The sequence below is a fragment of the Centrocercus urophasianus genome, unplaced genomic scaffold (assembly GCF_019232065.1).
Source record: "Centrocercus urophasianus isolate 14NV4802_14NV808 unplaced genomic scaffold, USGS_Curo_1.0 seq_30, whole genome shotgun sequence".
Lineage (NCBI taxonomy): Eukaryota > Metazoa > Chordata > Aves > Galliformes > Phasianidae > Centrocercus > Centrocercus urophasianus.
This window is the reverse complement of record NW_024884867.1, coordinates 3525946-3549652: the sequence shown is the minus strand read 5'-3', so window position 1 is coordinate 3549652 and position 23707 is coordinate 3525946. Positions and strand designations below refer to the sequence as shown.

Here is a 23707-nt window from a genome sequence, read left to right as displayed (position 1 = left end):
CCCTTCGCGCTGTGCAGGGAGCGCAGCGCGCGCCGCCGCCGTCGGCCCGGACAGGGGCGGGGAGCAGGAGGCGGCGCGCGCCGCCGGGCGTGAGAGCGCGCGCCCCCTGCGGGCGCCAGCGGGGCGGCGCAGCCCCATGGAGCGGGTGAGCGAGGCCGCCGCCTGCGGCCCCTCGTCGGGCTGCTACACGTACCAGGTGAGCCGGCACAGCGCCGACATGCTGCACAGCCTCAACCAGCAGCGCAAGAACGGCGGCCGCTTCTGCGACGTGCTCCTGCGTGTGGGCGACGAGAGCTTCCCGGCGCACCGGGCGGTGCTGGCAGCCTGCAGCGAGTACTTCGAGTCGGTGTTCAGCGCTCAGCCGGGCGACGGAGCGGCCGGCGGTGGAGAAGGGGGCTCGGCGGAGGCGGCGGCGGCCGGCGGAGCTTCGGCGGCAGGCGGCGGGTCCCCCGGGGGGGGGCGGGAGCTGGAGATGCACACCATCAGCTCCAAGGTGTTCGGGGACATCCTGGACTTCGCCTATACCTCGCGCATCGTGGTGCGGCTGGAGAGCTTCCCAGAGCTCATGACGGCCGCCAAGTTCCTGCTGATGCGCTCTGTCATCGACATCTGCCAGGAGGTCATCAAGCAGTCCAACGTGCAGATCCTCGTGCCCCCCACGCGCCCTGACATCATGCTGTTCCGCCCGGGGGCCGCTGACCTCGGCTTCCCTCTCGACATGACCAACGGTGCCACGTTGGCGCCCAATGGCAATGGCATTGCAGGCATGCCCGAAGACGAGGCCACGCGGGCTGCGCTCACCGCGGCACAGTCCTCCCTGCCTGTGCTGCAGGGTGTGGACCGCCTGCCCATGGTGGCAGGACCCCTCTCCCCACCGCTGCTGGCCTCACCCTTCCAGAATGTTGCTGCTAGTGCCCCCACCTTAGGTACCAAGCGGGGCAGAGGCCGTCCCCGTAAAGCCAACCTCTTGGACTCCATGATGTTCGGGGCCCCGGGTGGACTGCGGGAGGCTGGCATCCTGCCATGTGGCCTCTGCGGAAAGGTTTTCACTGATGCCAATCGGCTTCGTCAGCACGAGGCTCAGCATGGGGTGACGAGCTTGCAGCTGGGTTACATAGACATCCCACCCCCCAGACTGGGTGAAAATGGCATCCCTGGCCAGGACGACCCCGATGCGCCCAGAAAAAGAAGCAGGACAAGGAAACAGGTGGCATGTGACATCTGTGGCAAGATCTTTCGGGACGTGTACCACCTGAATCGGCACAAGCTGTCGCACTCTGGTGAGAAGCCTTACTCTTGTCCAGTGTGCGGGTTACGGTTCAAGCGGAAAGACAGGATGTCCTATCATGTTCGATCCCACGATGGCTCAGTGGGAAAGCCCTACATCTGCCAGAGCTGCGGGAAAGGCTTTTCCAGGTAAGAGAGAACTTCCAAGGATCGTAGACACAGAGACCTAGGAAGTTGTCTTTCCCATCCCTTGGGAAACCAGAACAATTTGTACATAGGGTAGTTTGGCTGTTCCAATTTAAAATGTCTCGAGAAATGAGACTTTCATCATTTCCGCTGGGAGGCTGTACTGAGTCTCTCAAAAGGATCTAAGAGTAATTAAGACACAGATCCGGGAGTCAGTTGGCTCCTGGGTAAACATCCCCAGCTCTGTCCCAGACCCACGTACACGTCAGGCAGTCCCTCCTTCAGATGACAGTTCTGACAAGTGGGTCTCCCTAGTAGCTGCCTGTCTCACTGTAGTGTCTGGAGACTCCTGATTTGTAGGTAGTTGGAAGGTGCTGTTGAAGTGCAAAATATTAGTACATCTCAAGTTTATGATTTTTCTCGTATCCATTTTAAATTTTCTTTTTTCTTAACTTCCCTTCATTTCTCTTAGTTCGTAATGTTTTTTATCACCCAAATGTGAAGGAAGAGGTGAGATTTCAAAGGCTGCAGCATCAAGTATCTTTTAATACATGATCTTTGTGTCCTTTGGGTTTACATCCTTCTGAAGGGGATCCTGTTTCTGCCCTGCAACATACGTAAGATCTGTGCATTTAATGTTGCTGCTTTTTTTGTTGTCACTGTTTGTGGGAGTTAATATAAGTTTGAGGCTAGGAGCTTGGGGGGTGGGGGGTGCATCCATGCCGTGTTCCCCTCGTAGCTGCACTCTGCTTCTGTCTGCAGTTGTTGACTCAGCAGGAGAGAGGGATCTGACACAGGACAATGAATCAAAAGCTGACAGGGGTAGAGTTTTCCCAGCTGTACACGTGGGAAGTGTGTGCCTGCTAGCTCTCCTGTTGGTAGAGTAGAGCTTTTTGTTCCTGGGATAAATTAAGGCAACACAGATTTCTTCTTTTTCCCCTTTTTTAAAATCAGCAATAATTAGGGGGACGCTCCTTGTTCAGGACTGCAAATTTAGTGATGAGAAGTCATAAACTGAAAATGTGAGCTAAAAGCAAATTATGCTTTTTACTACAGCGCTACGTGTGATCACTGCCAATTTTTATCATTTTTGTTCAAGATTAAAAATTTACTGTTGCTGTATGAGAGATTTTTGTCAACAAGGGGAGGTGAAAAAATACATGTTGAGTTCTCCTTGTTTCCAATGACTTAAAATGTGAGCAAGCAGGTACACCGTTAAGAAAATAAACCACAAAAAGATCTATCTGTCTTTTTAAAATCGAAGCATGGAAAGTAGAGAACCTTTCTTAAGATGCAGTATTCAGTTACAGGAGCTGTCAGAGGAAAGCTGGAAGCGTGATGCCCGACTTTAGTGCCCTTTCCTCCAGCGAGTAGTGCAGCAGCGCGGCTGCCAGGCTGGCAGCACCTGGGAGGACCCCGGTCCGTCTGTCTGTCTGGTTGCACGGCCCCAGCCCACCGCAGCGCCGGCTCCAGCAGCACAGCTCGGGCTCTGCTGTCCGCAGTGCGTGAATTCCACCCTGCGCGCTCCCATTGGCGCAGCTGGAGAGCTGGGGGAGGAGAGGGTGGAGAACTTGTTTCCAAGCAGTTTTGGGCTCATACAATGAAAAGCTTTCTTCCCACTAAGAGAAACTCCCATCAGGAAAATCTGCAGCTATTCAGTCTTCTCAAAGTAGGCTTTACCAATTGCAAAGAATGGTCTAACTTTTTTTCAGTAATAATTTGCTCTTCCATTGCACCTTCTAGTTGGGACCTTCAGAGCACTTTATTTGGATTAACAGTCTCTCCACAACGTTGTGAGTTAGGACAGTTTTGTTTTTTTTTTGTCTTGCTGATGGAGAAAGTCACAGCAACAGAGTGTAGAGTCAGTCTTTTTGCACAAAGGTGCTTAAAGTTGGCTTCTTACATTTATGTTTGGGACATAAATCAGAAGGGGCTGATTTTCAAATATTTGGCAACAGTAAACCCGACCACCCTGATGGTCAAGGTCTGAATAGTTTGGAAGGGGACCTGCAGGTTTGAAAATTGTAGCTTGTATTTCCTGTTTGCTTTGTTTGTTCAGTCAGAGCTTCTTCGCAAGAAAAATGCTGCTCTTTTAGCAAGTTGGAGAGAGTACTTAAAGTAGAGTCCCAGTTGTTGATGATCTGGGTCTTGGAAAGTTAAATGGTTCTTGAAAGTTAAATGTCACAACATCTGTAATAGATCCACCACAGGGATTGTCTTTTTTTTTTTTGTGTTAAAATTGGACATTTACTTTTAGTATTTGTTACAAGTGTGCATATGTGTATTTTCTTTGAAGGCCAGACCACTTGAATGGACACATCAAACAGGTGCATACCTCAGAGAGACCTCACAAGTGTCAGGTAGGAGCTGGCGGGGCTTACACTGCCATATGGGTTATCTTTATTTTAAGGTGTTAGATTTGTAAATGTGCAGAGAATTACAAAGTATCCAAAAAAATACCACCTGTGTGTGAATTGGATCAGTACTTGGAAGTAGGCGTTCCACCACCATAGCTGCTTCACATTCCTCCTGTCCTCCAGTCCCTTTGCTGCTCTGGTCCTCCTGCTTCCCTCTGCTTCTGCACCATGTCCTTCCCTACTGCTCCACTGTTCTTCCCTGCTGCTGACCCTCCCCAGATCTCTTACCCACTCACAGAGCTTAAGCCAATATCACAGAGAACGCCCTCTTTTTCCCACCCTCCTCTTTCCCACTCTGTTGCAGTTACCAACAGAAGGCTCCAACGTTGACTTGGTTTGTTGTTTTTAGAATAATTTCAAATAAAATTCATAAATTATTGTCACTTGCCAGGGTGCTTTTTTTTATCACATAGCATTCAGAACATTGCACTGAGCAAAATTGGAAGCTTTTTTTTTTTCCTCCCAGTGAGAGCATAGATAATATGGGCACAGTATTCTTTCAGTATCTTTGTAATATGATGTCACAAAGCAGTATATGCATATACATATATTTACAGTAAATTAATCATTCATTGAGGTTTGAATGAACAAATCAAGAAAGATATTTTGTAATTCATTTGTGTAGAGATTTAAAAGGTGCCTGGAAGTGTTAATTAAAACCAAAGTTGAGAACCAGCTTCCATTATCACCCACTGTCTTCACAAATTTGTTAGGCAAACTTCTAAAACATTTGTTGGGCTAGCAGTCTGCATGGTTGTTCTCTGAAGAAAGGCTTGGTTATCTATTTATTTTAAGAAAGATTGAGCATGATGACTTCATTTTCTTTGAAGACAGAAAAGTTAGATTTTTTTTCCTTCTGAAGTTTTTAATGTTTTACAAACCTCATCAATCCCACATGATTGCTGCCTCCTCATCTGCACTTATTTCCACCTCTTGACACACCTTTGCTATGTCTCCTCCAAACTGTGAGAATTTTGAAAGGTTTTTGTAGTTTTCATAATCCTTTAAACAGGTTTTTGGAAGTATAGAGCCATCTAAAGGTTTCTGTTGCCCTCAGTAAAGACTGCAGGAGCTCAGCACCTTTGTAAATCAGGCCATAGAGCCTTCATGGTGATTTTGCTCTTTATAAAAACCTTAGATTGGTTTGAACTTACTAAGATGATTCAGGGGTATAGATTCATATAAATTGGAAAATTCTGCTTGCAGAAAAGATCTCACACTTTGGGGATGGATAGCAAGGGGTCTGAGTGGATAAACTGAAGATAACTGAAAACGTTGTCCCTAAGCATATGTTTGCAGGTGTGAAAGTAATACCTAGGTCTCAACATAACCACAAACTCTTGATTCTTTTGCTAGTTGGTATCAAGGTTACTGAATATATGCAATTGATGAATAACGCTGATGAGCTTGAACTGTCCTTTACCAGCTGATACTTAATAGTTTTCGTATCAATTTAAGAGGACTAAATATAAACTGTGCAAGTGTGAATCAGAGGATACACTAAGAGCTGGAAAGTCAAGAAGTACAGAAACTAAGATTGTGCAGCCAAGCTCAACTCTTATCTCCTTGCACACATGTATTCTGTGATAGCATTTCTAAGAACTGTCTTTCTCATTATGTATTTGCTGTTAAAGCCCTGTGACATTATATGCATTGTTTATTTCAGTTAGAAGCTATAATCTACAGATTACAAGCACAAGGGCAGAATTGAGATTGTCATTTCAAGCTTGATTTGTTCTTCATTTTTGAATGCTTAACTCTGCAAAGTTAATAATTCATTAATCTTAAACAACATGTAGAATGTTTGTTAAAGAACTGCTGTGTGTCTTTGAAAAAAGACTTAACAATATGCTGTCAAATGAAGAAAACCTTGAGTTTGCCTGGATTTTGATATGTTATACAAACCATACAAAGGGATGCCATGCACTGAAAATTGTTTCGAATCTAAAAGCTCGCACATAAATTGATAAAGTTCTTCTGGTTATCTCATAACCAGGAACACTTTTGTTCTGTGACATGTATCAGAGCAGAGTACCTGGCCACTAATAAGGAAAATAGCTTAACATTGGCTTGCTTTTTTCCAGATTTTCATTCTCATTTTCATTGGTTTCAATTGGCAAGCCAGCCCCTGTGAGAGTAGGCCAAGCAGTATTGAGCATCCTTTTTGAATCTGTCGAGTTCCTGTTGAAAATTCCTGTTATTGTCATGCTTTGTTAATGTTTACAGCAAAAGAGTATTCTTTAGGTAAACAGAAAAGCCTTTCAGAATCCTCTGTCCTATTGACGTTCTTGGAAGTAATTGATGCTGTAATTTAAACAAAGTCCACTGGCTGTTTCCCTGAACCCTTGTGTATCTTTACACACCAGTGGATATCTAATGTTTTGTTCATATGGCATCATGGTATATTTTGGACTACAAAACGAAAGAGGGTGTCAACCCAACTTTAAAACAAATAAAATGAAACTATGAGAAGCAGGATGGTTGTAAGCTGAATGTGACTGCAACAGCTACAGCTTAGAGTGCTTGGCACGCAATCCTGCGCTCAGTCTCCCTGCAGTAATAGTTGGGCTTCACAGACCTTTGAAAAACTCTCCTAACTTCCAGCCCTTGTAGCACCCACGCCACACACAGACCTGATTCCAGCTTTTTTGTTAAAATAGATGCAAAAAGGGGAGGACCTCCATAGACCAGGGCATCTCAGGAAACTGATCCAAGAAGTTGCACTGGTGTCCAGACCAGACACCAAGAAGCACTCTGCCTATATTTCCCTTGTATTGTTGCACTGATGATTTTTTTTTTTTTCTTCTTTTTTGTGTTTTTGTTTTTTTCTTTCTTTAAACTTACATTTGAGTTCCAGATAAAGGAGAAGGGGTAAGTCAGTGCTATGGCCATAAGGGACAGGTCGGTTTGCTGGCTCACCATGGGAAGATGTAAGGATGTATTGTTGGTTTTTGAGTGTGATTGGTATAGAAGTTAGGCTGTGGTTCTGTGGACAAGAAGTAAAAAAGGGGAGGAACAAGAAGTTTGTTCCTTCTGTGAGACAAGAGAAAGGTTGTTCCTCTGGCAACTGAAGTTAAAAAAAAAAAAGAGAAAAATACAGGTTAAGTTAAAGCAGAGCTTTTGTTAAAGAAAGATATCTATTTAAATAAACCTAAAATTGGCATCCCAAGTCCAGTGCTTTTCCCATTGATTTCAATGCAGAATGAGTTTCTTCCTGTCCTAATTTCTCTTACTTCCTGCCTATTAGCAGGAAAATGGCAGCCACCATGGAATAAGCTCAGAGACATCCACAGCCATAGAAAAGTTGAAACTTCAAGAGGTATTTCTTCAACAATGTTTTTTAAACTTTATATATATATTCTTTTTGGTCTCTTTATATACCTTTGCAATGTTTGATAGGAGAGCACTGGAGTTTTCTTCTATGATTAACAATTAATGATAAATCCTTAGTACTCGTTTAGCACTTCACATCTTTTATAAAACAAAACTTTTTGCTTTTTTTTTTTTTTTTTTCTCTATACTTTTATAAATATTAACTATTTGAATATTAACTTTGGGGTTTTCTTTAATTATAGTCCTATCTCCCATCGTTATGATTCAGCTAAACTGGTTCTTGCTTTCTCCACTGGACTGATTATTTTTTCAAAGCTTCTTCACAGATGTATTTGCTATACAGCTTATCCAAAGGTGAACTTTACAAAACTCAGCAGCAACACATAAACCATTATATTGCCTTTCTCTAAGCTTTCAACTTGGTCGTTTCAGTATGGGACAGATACAATTTTACTTCTGGCATCCGTGTATTTATGTGGTTTGTCTCTGGTCTGCTTTGTAAACTAATGCACTCCCAATGCTTTTGTATGGACACTCATTGTGGCTCAATATTGCTAGAGTAATTGATGATGGGTCTTTTGGCTGTCATCCCTGATTATCTGGTTATATACTTTTAGTTGATATCCAACAGATTGATTAGCATCAGAGCTGGAATCCTAACTTAACTGAGCGTTTACCTCAAGTAACATTTAAGTAAGAGAAAGCTGCACCTCTTTTGCTCAGCGCTGTGTCCTGAGATTTCAAATAGAGAAATTTTTCATTTTTAAGAATTTGTCTCTTAATCTTCACTGCTTGTGATTTATGATTCTTTGTCTGGTGAGCTTAGCTAAACTCTGTGTCTCATGGAAATTCAGATAATTTTACTGTTGCTTTTTTAACTACATTAAGTCCTGATCCGGTGAGGTGCTAAGTCTTGTGCTTGCTGCCGAGTAGCCTAAGCTCCATGGGAATTTATTTACTTAAGCATCTCACAGGGTCAAGTGAACCGAAGCCTGTTGAAATGGATAGGTACTTTTCAGCTGCCTGTAGTGTTTTGTAGGTCAAGCTGTTGATTCACTAAACTACACAAAATTGTGTAGGTTACCCTTACCTGTATTTATCGATTTCGTTTATCTGAAGTTGTAATTTTGTAGTTTTACTAAGATTGTTAATTTAACAAGGCTATCTCTGGTGAAGGAGCTGTTTAACTGCACCCTGATACTTGAAATGACAGAATGTATCCAGTTCCCAAGTCACTTAACTTTCTTATATTATTTCTTAGGGGACTCTGGTTGTACAACTTAAACCTGCATTATTTTACATGAAGGTGTGGTATAAACCAAACACTGTGCACTCTGGGATGTCACTGTTGCCCGCTTGGTCTGGTCATTCTAACACATACCTGCTTTTGTTTCCCTTCTTGCACTTGTGAGCAGTGGTTTTGGACAATAATAACTTGTACAGTGTGTTACTGATGGTTTACTATTTTCCTTCACGCTAGAAATACAGCAAGCCTTTCAGAACTGACAGGCTGTTGTAGTAGGCATATACATAGTCTGCACAGCTGCCACCTGCTGTGATTATGAACATGGGAGGGAACTGTCTCTCATCTGTCATACAGATTACCTCTGAGAAGTGGGCACGTAGAACCAATATTATCTCATGGCAGATCAAGCTTGTTTCATAGTAATAAGTGAGATATGATAGCTTGATCAGGGGTAAGTTTTAAACAGACTACACTGCTATGCAGTTGTTTTGATACCTGCTCACTTCTGAGGCTTCTCTTCTGCACTTTGTCTGCACTGCTGCTGGGGGTACCAGGATGGCTCTTTTACTGTCTTGTTTTTTTCATCCCAGGCAATTCTCTGATGCTTTATTATGTGTCTTCTTAGTCCAAAGGAGAAATCCTCTGTACAAGTCAGATTGTATCAGAGGACAAAATTTAGGAAAATGTCAAAGAGGACATTTTGAATGGTCTGAAGTGATGTTAATGGCTCAGTGAAGTGGCAGAATTTACTGTAATGCTACTTCTGTTATTAAATATTTCTTGGTATTAATATCTTCTTGCTCAGTGAGGAGCTAAGGCCTTAGAACTCTTATCTATATTGAAGTATCATTATCTGTAGTACGTTAGAGCTGTTTTCTTGCTTTCTTAATTCTTTCAAGTAGTAACCACATCTTGTGTGATACGTGGGTGGTCTGAATTGTTAACTGTGGGGAAATGGCTTGTGTATCATGTGATTTGTACAAGCAGGGTCTGAGGTATTTACTCTAAGGAATGCTGAATAGATTTGACAGTGTCGGTGCTTGTAGCAGGGCTGCTGAGTCACATGGTTCTCGTTGTACCTGCAGACTTGTAATGCTTCCTTTGCCACGCGTGATCGACTGCGCTCACACCTAGCGTGTCATGAAGACAAAGTTCCGTGCCAGGTGTGTGGGAAGTACTTGCGGGCAGCGTATATGGCAGATCATTTGAAGAAACACAGTGAAGGACCAAGCAATTTCTGCACTATCTGTAACCGAGGTAATGAAGAAACAACTTTTTTCATTTCAGTGGGCTGGGAGAATGCTCGAAGGAAGCTGTAAGGCTGTGTGACTGCAACAGGAGGCATATAAATACCATATATGTGTACATATTCTTTGCTTTCCTTATTGAATTCTTAACTTTGAAACTGGTGGTGCCATAGGTCTGCTCTTACATAGTTAATAGTTCCTAAAGAACTTTGAGTCTGAAGCAGATTATTCTTAGACAATTTAAAGAATTTTATTTGCTAAGTATCCAGATTACTACCAAATAACCATGATACATTGCCTTGTTCATCATGCACATTTTTGGGTGGTTCCTGTGTACAGTCTGGAAGAAGAATATTTGAGATACACATGAAGTTGAGAATTATATACTGTACATAAAGAATGTACATTTTATTATCTTGTTCAGCTCTGGGTGCAGCAGTAGAGTCAAACTGCTTCTCCCACTTCTCCCAAGAAATTGCTTTGTATTAATATATATTTCTGAAACAAGTCTCTTAAAGAGAGTAAAGCACTAAAAATGTGCTTTACTTTTATTTGTGTAAATACAGCTTTTCAACTTTTTCCATCTGTTTTTAGTACTGCCAAGTTGGAGAGACAGTTGTAGGCTTAGGCTTTGCGGGATGTCAGGCAAGCTGGGCAAACTTTGGAAAGAAGAAAAAATAATTTTGACTTGCTAATACCTGTTTGCTTGCATTTTTTTGAATGATTAATAGTCAACTTCGGAATGTATTGCTGGCTCACACTCGTGTACAAACCTACTGAGTATGGCAACATGTTGCTGCTGTATTTGGGGATCTCTTTTTTCTGATGAGGTGTTTTTTGGTAATGTGTGCTCCCATTCCTATTTTAAGGGAGATGAAATCAAATCTTGTGAGAGAATTGTGTTGAATAATGAGAGGGCTGTAGGAGGTTTGAGATGATGAGGAGATGGTGAGTAATGAGAGATATTGGCTTGTGAGGGAGGTGTCTCCAGTGCTGTAGCCGTATGTTAGGTCCTGAAAATGACACTAACGTTTTGACTAGAGATGGTATCTGTGTTGAAAATCTTCAGATTCTGGCTTCCTCTTCAGATAAAGGCCTCTCTTCTGAAACACTGCTTAAGCTTGTTCTGTTCTTTCTGTTGTAACAACACTCAGGATGCTATGCAAGGTGCTGTCCTGCTCTCCCTCAGGGGTACAGGGTGCTAAACAAACACGTGTAGGTTGGGAGAAATTGTCACGTTTCCAGGGCTTATAAACTTGAGTTTCAACTCAACTACCACCAGATGTCACTGCGGCTCCTTTACCATTAAGCCAGCATGACAAAGACTGGTCTGGTGATTAAACAATGAAGTGATTAAATGGAGTATTCACATCTTACAGGCCTAGATATACAGTAGGAATTTAAGTAAAATAGAGGGGTTTTGTACAGCAAACTATTCGCTGCTACTTTGTTCTTATGGTTTATGTACTGCAAATGTGTTGCTGTGAATTCCATTATACATCAGCACTTACAAACCGTAACAAAACTGTTGAATTGGTGCTAAATATTTATCTTGTGTTAAAATTCGTAGGGAAGGGAAATTATAGACTGGCCTTGTCAACCAACTGTATTATGGGCATTGTTACATGCCATGAATTTTGATTACTGTTTTATGATCCATGATATTGAGATTTTTTTAATCCAGAGCTTTCTAGAATCAAATTAGAATGTTCATTGTTTAAAATAGATATCTTAAATTGTAGAGGCTGAAGACGTACAGAAGTACAGTGGAAAATGTCTGCATTGGAAACCTCTATTTGATGGGCATTGGCACAGTCAGAAGCTGCATGCTGCCCCCAGCTGTGGCTGCTAGAGCTACAATGCAGTTTTATCCTTCCTCCTGCTGATGTGCTGCTGTGTTTTTTAATTAGAACTGAAGTGCTGGGTATAATAATTGTCAAGCAAGATGATGAAAAATGTTAAGAGCTGCTTGTAAAGGGAAGTAGGATGCTGGCCCACCAAAAAAAGCAATAAAAGAAGTGGATAAAAAGGTGACTTGTACTGCTGAACTCATCCTAGTGTCAAAATCAGAGTGGGAAATACCAACTCAGAATCCTCACTTCATCCCATCAGGCTGAAGGCTTTTCTGTAGAAGTTAATCAAGTGTCTTGTGTTCTCCTAAAGGCATGGTGGGTTTAGGAGAACAGAATCTCAGTGTCTGACTGAAAGTGGCTGCAGTTGTTTTCTATGTCACTCATGTGCCCTTTTGCTAATTTTATGTACTTTACCAAAGTGGCACTATAATGTCCAAAAATTACAATCTGTGAGTTGATTTTCTTCAGGTTATTTTCTTACTAAGGGTCTTTTTGCTTAGAGTAATTATGTAAGCAATTAAATCTTCTCTAATCAAGGGAGCTGTGCAGTGTTCTTTTCTGAGATTTAGTGATTTGTTTGTTTTGTTTTTAAAAAGTAATGGAAAATGTGCTTATGGAAACTTAATCCTCACTTTTAAAGACTTTTAAAATCAGTTTAAATCCAGAAGCCTTGCTCCTGCTTAGCTGTTACATAATATCCTCTTACCCTTCCTAGGAACTTCATTTGCTTGTGAGGCTTTTTCAAAGAACTTCAAGCTTCATGACTTGGGCAAGTCTGAAGCTGATGCTTTGTTGTCAGGTTCAAGTTGGAACAGCCACGTTCTAGTTCAGACACAGGCATTGTTTGCTCCACAGAAATCAGAGGAGTTTGGGGATGAGTGCATGTTCTAATCACAAGTTAGATTATTATTTTTACAATAAAGTGAATTACTGTATTTTTAATGGTGGATACAGAGCTGACTAAGCTGACTGAAGCTAGAAGCATTCTCCAAATGTTCTGGTTAAGTCCAGATCAGAATTTTCGAAAAAGGAGCATCCTACAGCTACTTCTGTACTTGTCTCCCTGTGGATGTTACCTGAGAAATGAAGGAACATTGGGATTTTTTTAGTGCATGTTTTTAATGTTGATTAGTCTGGAGTGAAGAAATAATCTGCTCCACAAAGCTGTGAGCTGTGTATGGGTAAAGCAATAAATACTTCTATTTGAAACGTACTGTCACTTTGTGCTCTGCATTAGCTTGGTCTTGTTTTTAAAGAGATTTTAAAAAGTAAAGGATTATTGATTGTGAATTCACCCCCATCTTCCTAGGACAGCTATTCCTAATTAAGGCCTAATGGGAAAAAAAAAAGAAGCAGTACTGAGTGCTTCAGAAAAAAATAGAATAAAGCCAAAAAAATCTCATTTCAAACAGCTTCTTATGAAGTAGCTGGCATTCTTCCTGCCTTGATAGAAGCTGATGACTCACATGTTCATCTGCCAAGTACAGAAAGGGGAGCTAACACACTTTGCAGGCAGCTTTCATTATATAAAACAATGTATTCTACAAATAGAACTGCAGAGTTCAGAAAAATGACTGTATAGCAGAGATTACAACTCTAGATTTCCCTGTGTCAGTTGTAGTATAGAAACACACTGAATAACTGTGTTGTCCTTTGTTAATGGTTAGCAGGAGGATTTTAATGTGTTGCTACAGAAACTCATCTCAGCATGCATGCAGTCATTAGACATGTAGGAAATAAGGGAAACACCTTGAGTTGCACGTATCACCGTTACCCCTGGACATTGGTCCTTTTCTCTAGCAGTCACACACCAGTTCTATCCATGTCTGCAGTGTGTTTTTCACTTTTGTTGGAAAAACAGATTCTCTTGCAGCCCAGTGACACATCAGTGCAGCGTTTTGTGCCTGAGCATAAGTCTTGCCTTACTTCAGAAGGAAATACCCTTACATTAGCTCCCTGGATGATTTTTCCGAGATGATTCCAATTTTTGTTCACAGTTTCTTCTGTTATGGTTTTCTTGCTGTATCTTATATATTTTCCTTACTTTCATTTTCAACTCAGGGATCCGCAGCAATTATCTCTTGTTCATTCTCAGCTCCCTGCCCCTTTTTTCTCCAGCAAGTTGCTGTGGAGTTCTATCTTGCTCTGCATGTCCTGTGCATGTAATTCTTAACTGCTGAACAGTCTTTGATCATGGCTGTGCAGTGAGTATTCTGTTGGGTAGGCAGAGGGAATTCTCCTTATTTGTTATTGCATTCAGCACCCAACATGTGAGCCAGCATTGATTTTGCATCTATCCTAATATGTTATTATATCTCAGCAAATGTCAGTGCAGTTGCGTCACTGCAAAAGTGGCTGTACGACGGTATGTCTGGTCATAAACTGAAGCACTGATATGAAAGTTCTGTTTCAAGGGCTGGTGCTGCCAATGCTGTACTGGTTTAAAAAGAATTAATCCAAGTCTCAGGTTGCCTGTTTGCAGAAGAGGAACCTGGAGCTCTGTGACTGTGGAATGTGTGGTTTGCTGTCTGTTGTTAAAGGAAAATGTTTCCAACATGAAAGTGTTATAACATGGTTATTGGTGGGCTTACCTGTATAAAAAGTGTCCAGAACTCTGTCCTCCACGTGCCTCATGTGTGGTCCAAATGCTTCTAGAACTACCTACAAGTTTATTAAAATCTGAATTTTAAAATGTTTCAAAGTATTTGTTAGGTAATTTATTACATTAAAGAAAAAGTTCTTATTTGTGAGAGTTAAGAAATAGAAAAAGTAGCACATGAGCAAATTTAAAACAATGTTTTATTTAGAACTGTTTTAAATATGCGTTTTTAATTTTCGTGGTCTAAGCAGCTAATAGAAATATTGAGATTTCATTTTTATATATATATATATATTTCTGTTAACTGCAGACAAAATATGATTTTCAGTATGGTCTTTAAAACTCAGGATGAGCTGAATGGGGAAAATAGTCTTCGAAAATTACTATACAACAAAACTGTGTTTCTTAAAATCTGAATAGGTTCAGCTTTCTGTCTTCTAGGAGTGACTATAGATGCTGGAAACTAAGGGAAGGCAAAGTAAATTCTGAAGAGCTGTGTTACTAAATTGTACTCCTTCAGGTCTTAACTGCAAAAAGTAAAATACTCTGAAATGTCTCGCAAAGTATAAGACGAATTTTAAATTAAATAAAAAAAGGTGAAGATATGTGGGTGCTTTTTTGTGTCATGTCTCTTCTGCCTTTTTTTTTTCCCCATAAAGTTTCATGTGATCTGCTAGGGTTGTATAGGATTTGTTTCTCAAGGAGGCTGTTGATCTTTCATCATGACCTCCAATAAGCAAATGATGTCTAATGAAAGATATGTATTGTGTGCACTGTTTGATTATGTCTAGGGATGTACTTGAACATGTTGTAGGTAACCAGAAATCAAGCTGGTATAATGGTAACCTTGTAAATAGGGAATAAGAGCAAGAAAAAGATGTAAGGAACAGGGAAGACAGATGTGTGTCTTTGCTGATGGTAGGATCTCATCTCCTTTTATCTTGTTTAGGTTTCTCCTCTGCCTCCTACTTAAAGGTCCATGTTAAAACCCACCACGGTGTTCCCCTTCCCCAGGTCTCCAGGCACCAGGAGTCCATCCCGAATGGGGGAGCAGCATTCCACTGCGTCAGAACCTATGGCATCAAAGGCAAGAGACTTCCTGCCCTGCACCTTGCTTCTCTGTGCAGAACCTGGTGTTGTGGGATGTTGGGCTGGGCATGAGAAAGGGGAGGGAAGGAGGGAGGAAGGACAGGAAAGATACTAGGAAGAATCTGAGGAACATGCAGAGAAATCACATAGCATGCAACATTTGTCATCACTTCGGTGAATTAATAAGTCTGGGGAAGAGCTGTGTTAGTTCATCTTGACCTAGGAGCAGTGTTTGCGTTTTACCCGAGAGCTGCAGATCCTTGGCAAGTCCATAGTCCACTACACTTGAATCTTGTGTCAACCAAACCATGCTTCGGATTTCTAGTGAAGGCAGAGAGAGAGCCCGAGAATGCAACCCTGAAACCATGGTTGTTTTCCTGCCCAGGAAAAAACAGCATGCTGGGTTAAACAAAGTCTGTGCCAATGGAAAGCTCCAGTTGTGGGTTTTTTGTTGTTGTTTTTTTTTTTTTGCTATTGAAGTCCCCGCAGAGTTACTACAGAAGCCCTTTGGTTCTGGGTGGTGTGCTGATTTAACAAGAGATTTACTCCAGCTCAGTGCTGTATTGATTTCATGCATATCCTGCTTGGTTCATAATACTGAGTCCCGAGCAAATCTGTCTTTTGGGTGGTGCCAAGTGGGTCTTTGGTCTTTCAGAGTTAATAGTTGATACAGCTTATTTGTATTCAGACACTTGTTTAGGGAGTATGTCTCGTTTTCCCACGCTCATTCAAATAAACTGAGCAAAAAGTGTGGACAAACTTTCTTGACATATTGCCAAAGGAGAGTGAGGAACACTCCAGACATGCTGATGACTTTGCCAGGATATGCATCCAAATGGCTTAAAATAGTGTCGTAAATTCCTGTTTTTCACTACGCTGCTTGAGGATGGATCAACTCCAGATAATAAAGTTCACTTCTAACAGTGCTGTGCTTAACTTTTAAAAAACAGCTTCTCGAGGTTAAATGGAGTTGCACCTCTGAAACATCAGTAACTCACTGCTGCTTTGTTGAGTGAATGAGTAAAATATCTCTGGATTTCTTTACATCTTCCAATAGTCTTAGATCAGATTTCTAGGCTCAAAGTATCAACTATATTTCAGAAGTGTGGAGAGTGACTTGTATGGTTGAAAGCTCAGTCAGATCTGTACTTCTACAGTGCCTGAGATATAATCTTTTTGGATTCAAAACCCAGAGATACGTCATAGATGCATTCAGTACTACAAGTCCATTATGAAAACTTGGATGTTGCTCTGATAGCAGCCCTTTGGTTTGTAGAGGATCTGTGCTCGAAGGCTTCAGAATTTGGGGAATTTCAGTGTTACATGTGAATCATTCCACCATGACAGGCATTACTGAATCAGGTGATAAACAGTGTAAGCTATTTGAGTGCATGTTAAAGAAGTACTTTGGCAGATGAGTTTCTGAAAACTTTTTTCTTTTTCCCATAGAAGGACAGAAATGTTCACATTCGGACCCGATTGAAAGTTCCGATTCATATGGAGATCTCTCTGACACCAGTGACCTCAAGACTCCTGAGAAACAGAGCACCAATGGGTCCTTCTCGTGTGACATGGCAGTCAGCAAAAACAAAATGGAGACGGAGGCAGAGAAGAAATACCCTTGCCCTGAATGCGGCAGCTTTTTCAGATCGAAGTCTTATCTGAACAAACACATACAGAAAGTTCACGTCAGGGCCCTTGGTGGCCCATTGGGGGACCTTGGTCCTGCTCTGGGATCCCCCTTTTCACCCCAACAGAACATGTCTCTTCTGGAGTCATTTGGGTTTCAGATCGTCCAGTCAGCATTTGCATCATCCCTTGTGGATCCAGAGGTCGACCAGCAACCGATGGGGCCAGAGGGAAAATGAGATCAGTCTGACCTTAAAGCAAAGCAGCAGTCTGGCTATAATGATAAGATGCTGTGAATGAAAGAGGAAATAATGAAATTTGGTTCTATAGCTGCAATTTTTTTTTAAATTCATTTTAGCTTCCCTCTTTGTCTCATGCCCTACCCCACCTTTAAACCTTCACTAGGGAGAGGGAAAAAATGCTTCTTAGCTGATGATTTACAGAAGATGGTGACCTTGGTTAGGAGACGTGATTTAAAACACCAAGTGGAGCTATAAAAGTTGCAACCAGTGTTTCATCATGATCTTCTAGAATAAAAAACGAGCACTGATCTGAGAATTAGAGACAGTGATAGTAACCAAGGCACGTGGGAGCTACAGCTACAAGGAGCTGTATTCTGTTTTCTCTCTTCTTCCTATCTTCCCTAACCCACCCCAGGAAAACACAGTAAGTTTTGAAAACAGACCCATTATTGACTGAACATAATGTTAAGAAAAATGTCCCATGGTACCTAGCAGATTACAATGCAGTTGTCCTTTTAAAAACAAACAAGAAGAAAATAAAGAAGGTGAGAGAATTTGAACCCCTTCTACCATTTGTGAGGCTGTGAGTGCTGCAGCAGGACATAACTGCTGAGTAAAATCACCATTCAGAACAGGTTGTTTTTGTTATTTTTAACCATTAAACTTGCTGTCGGATTTTTAATTCTCTATTATTATTATTTTAGGACCTGTTGTAGTGAATTGCTACTGAAAAGCCAGTCTAAGGCGAGACACAGAGCACTCTTAAAGCAGCAGTCACATTAGGGTTAGTATTCTTTTTTTTTTTTTTTTTAGGTGTACCATAATTAATAACTTGGCTAGTTGGTTGTTTTTAAGTCTATGAAAGAAATAGTTTTATGGGGGAAAAAAAATGGAAAAAATACCATTGCAGTCTGGTTGACTGGTGCTCATTTTTCATGTGGGACCTGGTGCCGGTACAAACGCAATCAGCTATCGGGTTAACACGATGTACCACTGACTTGTTTAGTGTGAATAAACCCAGGGGTTCACAGAGTGGTTTTGATTTAATTGGATTGGACTCTATTAAAGAAGTTAGTATGTTACTTTACATCCCCTTGTTTGGTCTGGTTTTTGAACAATTTAGCCACCTGTCCAAAAGGTGTGCGAATGAGAACCAGTAAATATGGTGTTAATCCCTCTCCATTGTACTGCACTCTCAGTGACCTGGGCTTTTTGGCTACAGTCTTGCTTTCCTGATCTACCTTTAGTCAGGTTTGCAAAAGCCAGGCTTGTTCATTTATTTGCCAAGAAAGGTTTTTACTATAAGAGAATGTGAACAGTAGATCTCTGAAAAAGAATTGATTACAGAAGGCGAAGAAGCAGGGTTTCTAGGCTGTTTGAGGTTCTGTTTAATCTGAATATGCCACTTGAGCAGAAATAGTGTCCTTTCTTGGTCCTCCCTCTTCCCGTGTAATTTTTTCAAGTTCTTTATGTAGCAAATCCAGATATAAATGTTATGTAATCAACTAAACACAGGGTTATGAGCTAGGAATACTCCTGAGTTCTAATCATGGTTCTGCTATTGATGGTCAAAGTTGCATAGACAACAGCATAATCATTGAATTAATTTCTTGATTTCCTGTATGTGAGAAGTTTTTTCTACATCACCTAATTGCTGTGAGGGGTAATGAGCAGAGGTTTAAGGAGTGATTTGGCAAATCAAGCTCCTATGTATGCACTGAATGTTTCTAGAAAGGCCACTTTGAAGAGCCCAAGTTCCACACCAAACTTGCACTCTGTGAAATAATGGTTGTCCCCATCATGAATGCAGTGCTGGTTCAGGATAAACCACCGCAGACCAGGATCTACATCCTCTCTAAGAGGTGTGTTTATATGAAATAAGAAGGTAGCCACAAAGGGCTCTGGTGGCACTCTGCATTGCCCAAGTGCTCCCAGTCCAAACTGAGCAGCTAAAACAAGACCTTATGGGATACAGTCCTATTTTGGTTTTGTGTTTGAAGTGGAGCCTTTTGTAAGGTTAAATGTTTTAGGATGCCATTCTAAACTCTACTGATTTAGAACCAGCAGCTTCTCTCTTATAGGAAGCTCCTTTTTTAAGCTTGCTCTTGAGTATTTTAAACTGAGGTTGAATAATCAAAGACTTTCTCCTTATAGAACCAGCGTTTTCTAAATTTGCATATTTCATGCAAATATGGACTTGACATTTTGCTATTAATCTGGGTTGGAAGACTGAATGACACACTCTTCTCCAGTCATCTTCCCCCAGAATCCCTGGAACAGGTGTGAGTCTCATCTAAAAGGGAAAGAAAAACAAAAAAAAACAGCAAAAACCCCTTTAAACTAAGGTGTACTGATGAGCTTATTTGACAAGTAGAAACAGGACGTTTCGAGAAGGTAACAAAATCTGGATTATGTTGAGACAACCCTGTAAGCTGCCAAGCAATTCAAGATAGAGCAGGCTTTCCACTCAGCATAACAATTCCTTGGAATTAACAAATGTAAGTGCAGTCATGCTGACTTGCAGGTAGCCAGTGTTCAGTAATGAGCAGTGAGCTGTGAGGAAGATTTCTGTAGAACCGAGGCTGTGCTCTGAAAGATACACACAGTTTGTGTCCTCAGTGTTCCCAGCATTGGAGAATACGAGGTAGTCATAAAATCCATTTCCAGAATACAGGTTATTTTTATCCTAGTTTTAGTTCCACTGACTTTACTGTTATTGGTGAGTTGAATTTTGGCACCACGCGCATTGGAATTTCATTCTGAAAGCTACAAATTTTGGCCTGATGAAACTAATGAAAAGCCTTCAGCTACAAAGGAAACCGCCTAAAACACCGTGCCTTTTGCTCATCAAAGCAAATGCTTACTAAGTTGTCAGGAGTGAATTGAATGAAAGCTATTTAATTCTCAGTCTAGTGAACAAGGAAGCAATTAGGCAGTAACAATCCTGAAATGACAATTCTAGTGTAAATGGGAAAGATTTTCACCAACGTGCAGATTAGTGCCAACAAGTACTAACATCTTCAGCAGAAATGGATTTTCAGAGCTCTCTCCTGTTTTGGAGGCATATTATTCAGTTCTAAATAGGAACTTATGTGCAAATTCTACGCTTTGGGGAGTGTCTGCTGCTTATAGATCATAAAAGAGATCCAAACAGAAACTCAGCTTCATCAGTTCAGGGTTCAAAAGGAAATACTTAAATTGCTTCAAGCTGCAACCTCACTGAGATTGTTTCTATTACATTTTTAACATGTCAGTGTATAGATGATAACTATCTTTTTTGTTATTTGCTAGGACTGCAGTCCAATGTTGAAATCAGTGCACTGCTCTGCAAAGGAAGGAACTTCAGTTAATACAAATTCTGATAATCAGATTAGTAGTACTTCTTTGTATTATGGGAGTCCTTAAACCCCTCAACTGTGGTTCAGACCCTTCTGTATTAGGTATGAAAATATCTTCAAACCTTTATAATCTAGATATTAATGATAGACAAGGCAGGAATAGATGTGAGCATTTCATAAGTGAATGAATGAAACAGAGTTGAAACTCTTATAAATGTTGTGTTGAACACAGGGGCTCAGACTTATCACTAGGCTTTTCTTTTTGCCTAAAGTAAGTTATGTCCACCACAAGTGCCAGGTTTATATATATTATATATATATATAATGTATTATATGTATCAGTATATATTATGTATCAATATATTATATATTTATATATAATATATTTATATATAATATGAGTTTATTCAATACCGAATTACATGAAGTCATGTCACCTTGCATTTGCCACATGCTAGGTGTCTGCAAACTGACTGGTGTGACTTATCTGATGCATGGCAATATGACGGCATGTGAGCTCTCAATCTTAAGTGATTTGCCCATGATAATGTGGGAAATTAATAGCAGAACCAGAAACTGAACTCAGATTTTCCTTCTCTCAATCCAGTGCCTTAACTATCATAGCTCAAAGTATTATGGGGAGAGGGTCTTTTTTTGTTTGTTTTGGTTTTTTAAACCTAGAACTGTAGGATGGTGAGGAGTTGGTCTTCATTCCTATCTTCTGAATAATTGCAAATGCCCAGTCATTGTTTTAGACCCATTTGAGTGCCAGTGACTAAGGGAATGTTTGTTATTTCCCAAATATTCTCTGAAATTATTGTTTCTCCCTTACCTGCTATCAGCAGTAAGGAATGACTTGACTTGAATAGAAAAGCTGTGTAACTGAATGTCTACCTAACTCAACTAATGGAATTGATAGTATGAAATCTAACCTAGATTTTGTAGGCTCTGTTGTAGCTTTAGTGTCTTGTTTTTGTTTTGTTTTGTTTTCCCGAAATCTTTGTTCCTAGAATTCAATATTTGAATTTTTGTCCTGAGTCTGGAGTGGGGCCCCACTTCCAGCTTAATTTTTTTTAAGGTGCTTGCTTGAGGAAGTAGATGCCAAAGTAAATTTCAAAGGAACTCCAGACTTCAGTGTTGGGAGAACAGATGGAAAGCGAGAGCTTTCTGTGGGTTTCATGAGAGATGAATGGACAAAGCAAAACACAACTATCAAAATTTTATGTAATGAAACAGGAAAGGCTTTTCTGTATCATCCACATAAACAGAAATATTTGTGATGGTTCAGGGTGGCAGAAACTCTGAGAGCAAGTGCCAAACAAAACCATGGAACACATTGGCTTTTTCAGCATTATGAATATATCTTAACAGCATTATGAATATCTTAATGTAAATTAAGCCAGCTTTATACCATTCACCTTTTGCATGGGCACAGTACATGAGTTTTAATTGAATAGAACATAAGCTCACATTGAATCTCTGAGCTTATGCTCTCAGTTCCAACCCAAGAGACAAAACAAATGAGCAAAGAGGGAAAAAAAGAAAAAAAAAAAAAAAAAAGAGAAAGGAAACATTTGAAAAAGAAAGCAGATTGTGGAAGATGCCCCTGCCTCCTGATTGAGTCTGGCTTTTTATCCTGTATGTGCTTTTCTAAATGAGAACCTTCAGCCGTTGTGAATGAGCCTTTGGGAACAGATGTGGCTTTCAGCCCAGTCTGCTGCTCTGTGTCCCTTTAAGAAAGCTGTGTGTTTAGGAGCACTGAGCCTTGGACAGAGGGAGGCAGTGGCTGGGCTGCAGACTGAAGCCACTCTTTACTGTTGCAGAATCAGCAGCAGCAACAGCTTTGGCAGAATGTATTTCTGCCCGCTCCCTTGATAGTTTCACCCCCATGCATTCCTTTGCCAGTGTGTGTACCTGTTCAGATCCACACAGTTCTACAGATTAACAGTGCTACCTGTAAAACAGACTGGAGAACTATTTGGCTAAATAGAACAAAAAAAAAAATAAAATTGTGACATAACTACGAAGTCCTGCAGAATAGGAGCAAGCACCCTGGCTATAAGGAGTTGTGGGGATGGATGTAATGGTTAAAGCATGCTAGTGGAAAACCACAGTTGTTTGCTCTGTGGTAGTGGGTAATGACTGCCTCTTTGTAAAGAATTAACACCTTATGTCATCTCTGGCCTCTTCCTGTGTTTAGTTCCCATATGAAAAATGAGATGATGATAACCTTGAGTAAGAATGATTCAAGTGCCAAACTGTCCTGCACAATAGTGCTACTTAACTGCTACAAACATTTGGCCCCACTGACTCCAGGCACGATGCAAAGTTAAGCATCCGGCTACGTTCTTCCCGAAAAGTGAAATATCTAAATAAATTTAAAGACTGCCTGGTGTTACTGATCTGCTCTCAGGGTTTATGTGAACGAAGCTTTTCCTGGGTGGCTTCTCTACTTGTACTGCAGTTTTGGAGACTGGGAAGCGCTCTGAGCTGAGATGTGCCGAAGGAAGGAGGTAACTGGTGTCTCAGTGACTCCCTCCTAGCTCCTGGGTTCCGTGTGGACCATGGGGTCACTTCAAACAGCCACCGGCAGCTATAAATGCTCTCGAGCTTCCTGCAGCCACATAGCGAGTGTGGGTAAGTGCTTCTGTAATAAATCAATCTCACTCCCGCTAATAGCTTTTTGGCTGCTGTGTCTACAAACTGGTGCTTTCTCCAGGCAACTTCTACATGCCCTCTGCAAATTTGTCAGACTGACTGCTGGCTCTTAAATAATCAACCAAGCCTTGCTCTTGGGATCAGAATTTCTCTTCAGTACTGTTGTAATCTGAAAGTTTGCAGCAATTAGTGTTAATACACAGTGTAAGAGAAAATAAAAGGCTGTTCTCAGATGTCCTGTAGAGCAAACAACCGAAACACGAGTGTGGGGATGAGCCAGGAAGACTGGCATTTTTCCCTGGCTGCATGCAGTGTGGACAAGACAGTGCCTTGGAAGGGAAGGAGCAGAAAAGTTTGCCATTGGCTCTGATGAATCTCAATCCTGCTTCTACTGAAGTTGTTGGGAATCCTCCCATTATCTTCAGTGTGAGCAAGAAAGGATCTTAGGTGAGGATGGATGACTCTTTCCCTACTTGAATGAAGTTTCTTGCCTATTTATGGGCCTGCTTCTATTGAAACCGAGCCTGTTTTAGCCTTTTGGGTTCTTAGGGACCTGTTTGTATAAAGCAACTTACCTACCTATCTTTTTTTTTTTCTATTGTGTGTATTTTTTTGTATGTTCTGTTGGAAGGTGAAGCCTCTG

General features: G+C 41.0%; 1 protein-coding gene across 4 annotated transcripts; it reads left to right on the top strand.

Moving 5' to 3' along the window:
* The first annotated feature begins 136 nt into the window (after positions 1-136).
* On the top strand, positions 137-23707 carry PATZ1 (POZ/BTB and AT hook containing zinc finger 1). 4 transcript variants are annotated; one of them, XR_006170612.1, is made up of 7 exons: positions 137-1416; positions 3710-3773; positions 7078-7149; positions 9495-9666; positions 15058-15195; positions 16647-17852; positions 22820-23707. XR_006170612.1 is itself a non-coding variant. In XM_042829216.1 (6 exons), the coding sequence occupies exons 1-6, from the start codon at positions 137-139 to the stop codon at positions 17063-17065; spliced, it is 2145 nt and encodes a 714-aa protein (XP_042685150.1). In that variant the 3' UTR covers positions 17066-20698. The 4 variants fall into 4 exon arrangements, 3 of the variants coding, with proteins under 3 accessions (XP_042685150.1, XP_042685151.1, XP_042685152.1); XM_042829216.1 differs by lacking the exon at positions 22820-23707 and having other exon boundaries at positions 16647-20698; XM_042829217.1 differs by lacking the exons at positions 7078-7149; positions 22820-23707 and having other exon boundaries at positions 16647-20698.

What these genes read in the sequence shown, in the direction of transcription:
- PATZ1 (XM_042829216.1), top strand. Translation starts at nt 137, where the DNA reads ATGGAGCGGGTGAGCGAGGCCGCCGCCTGCGGCCCCTCGTCGGGCTGC. An exon ending in TGCGGGAAAGGCTTTTCCAG is followed by an intron (nt 1,417 to 3,709) that starts GTAAGAGAGAAC and finishes TTTTCTTTGAAG; the next exon opens with GCCAGACCACTTGAATGGAC. An exon ending in CAGAACCTATGGCATCAAAG is followed by an intron (nt 15,196 to 16,646) that starts GCAAGAGACTTC and finishes TTTTTCCCATAG; the next exon opens with AAGGACAGAAATGTTCACAT.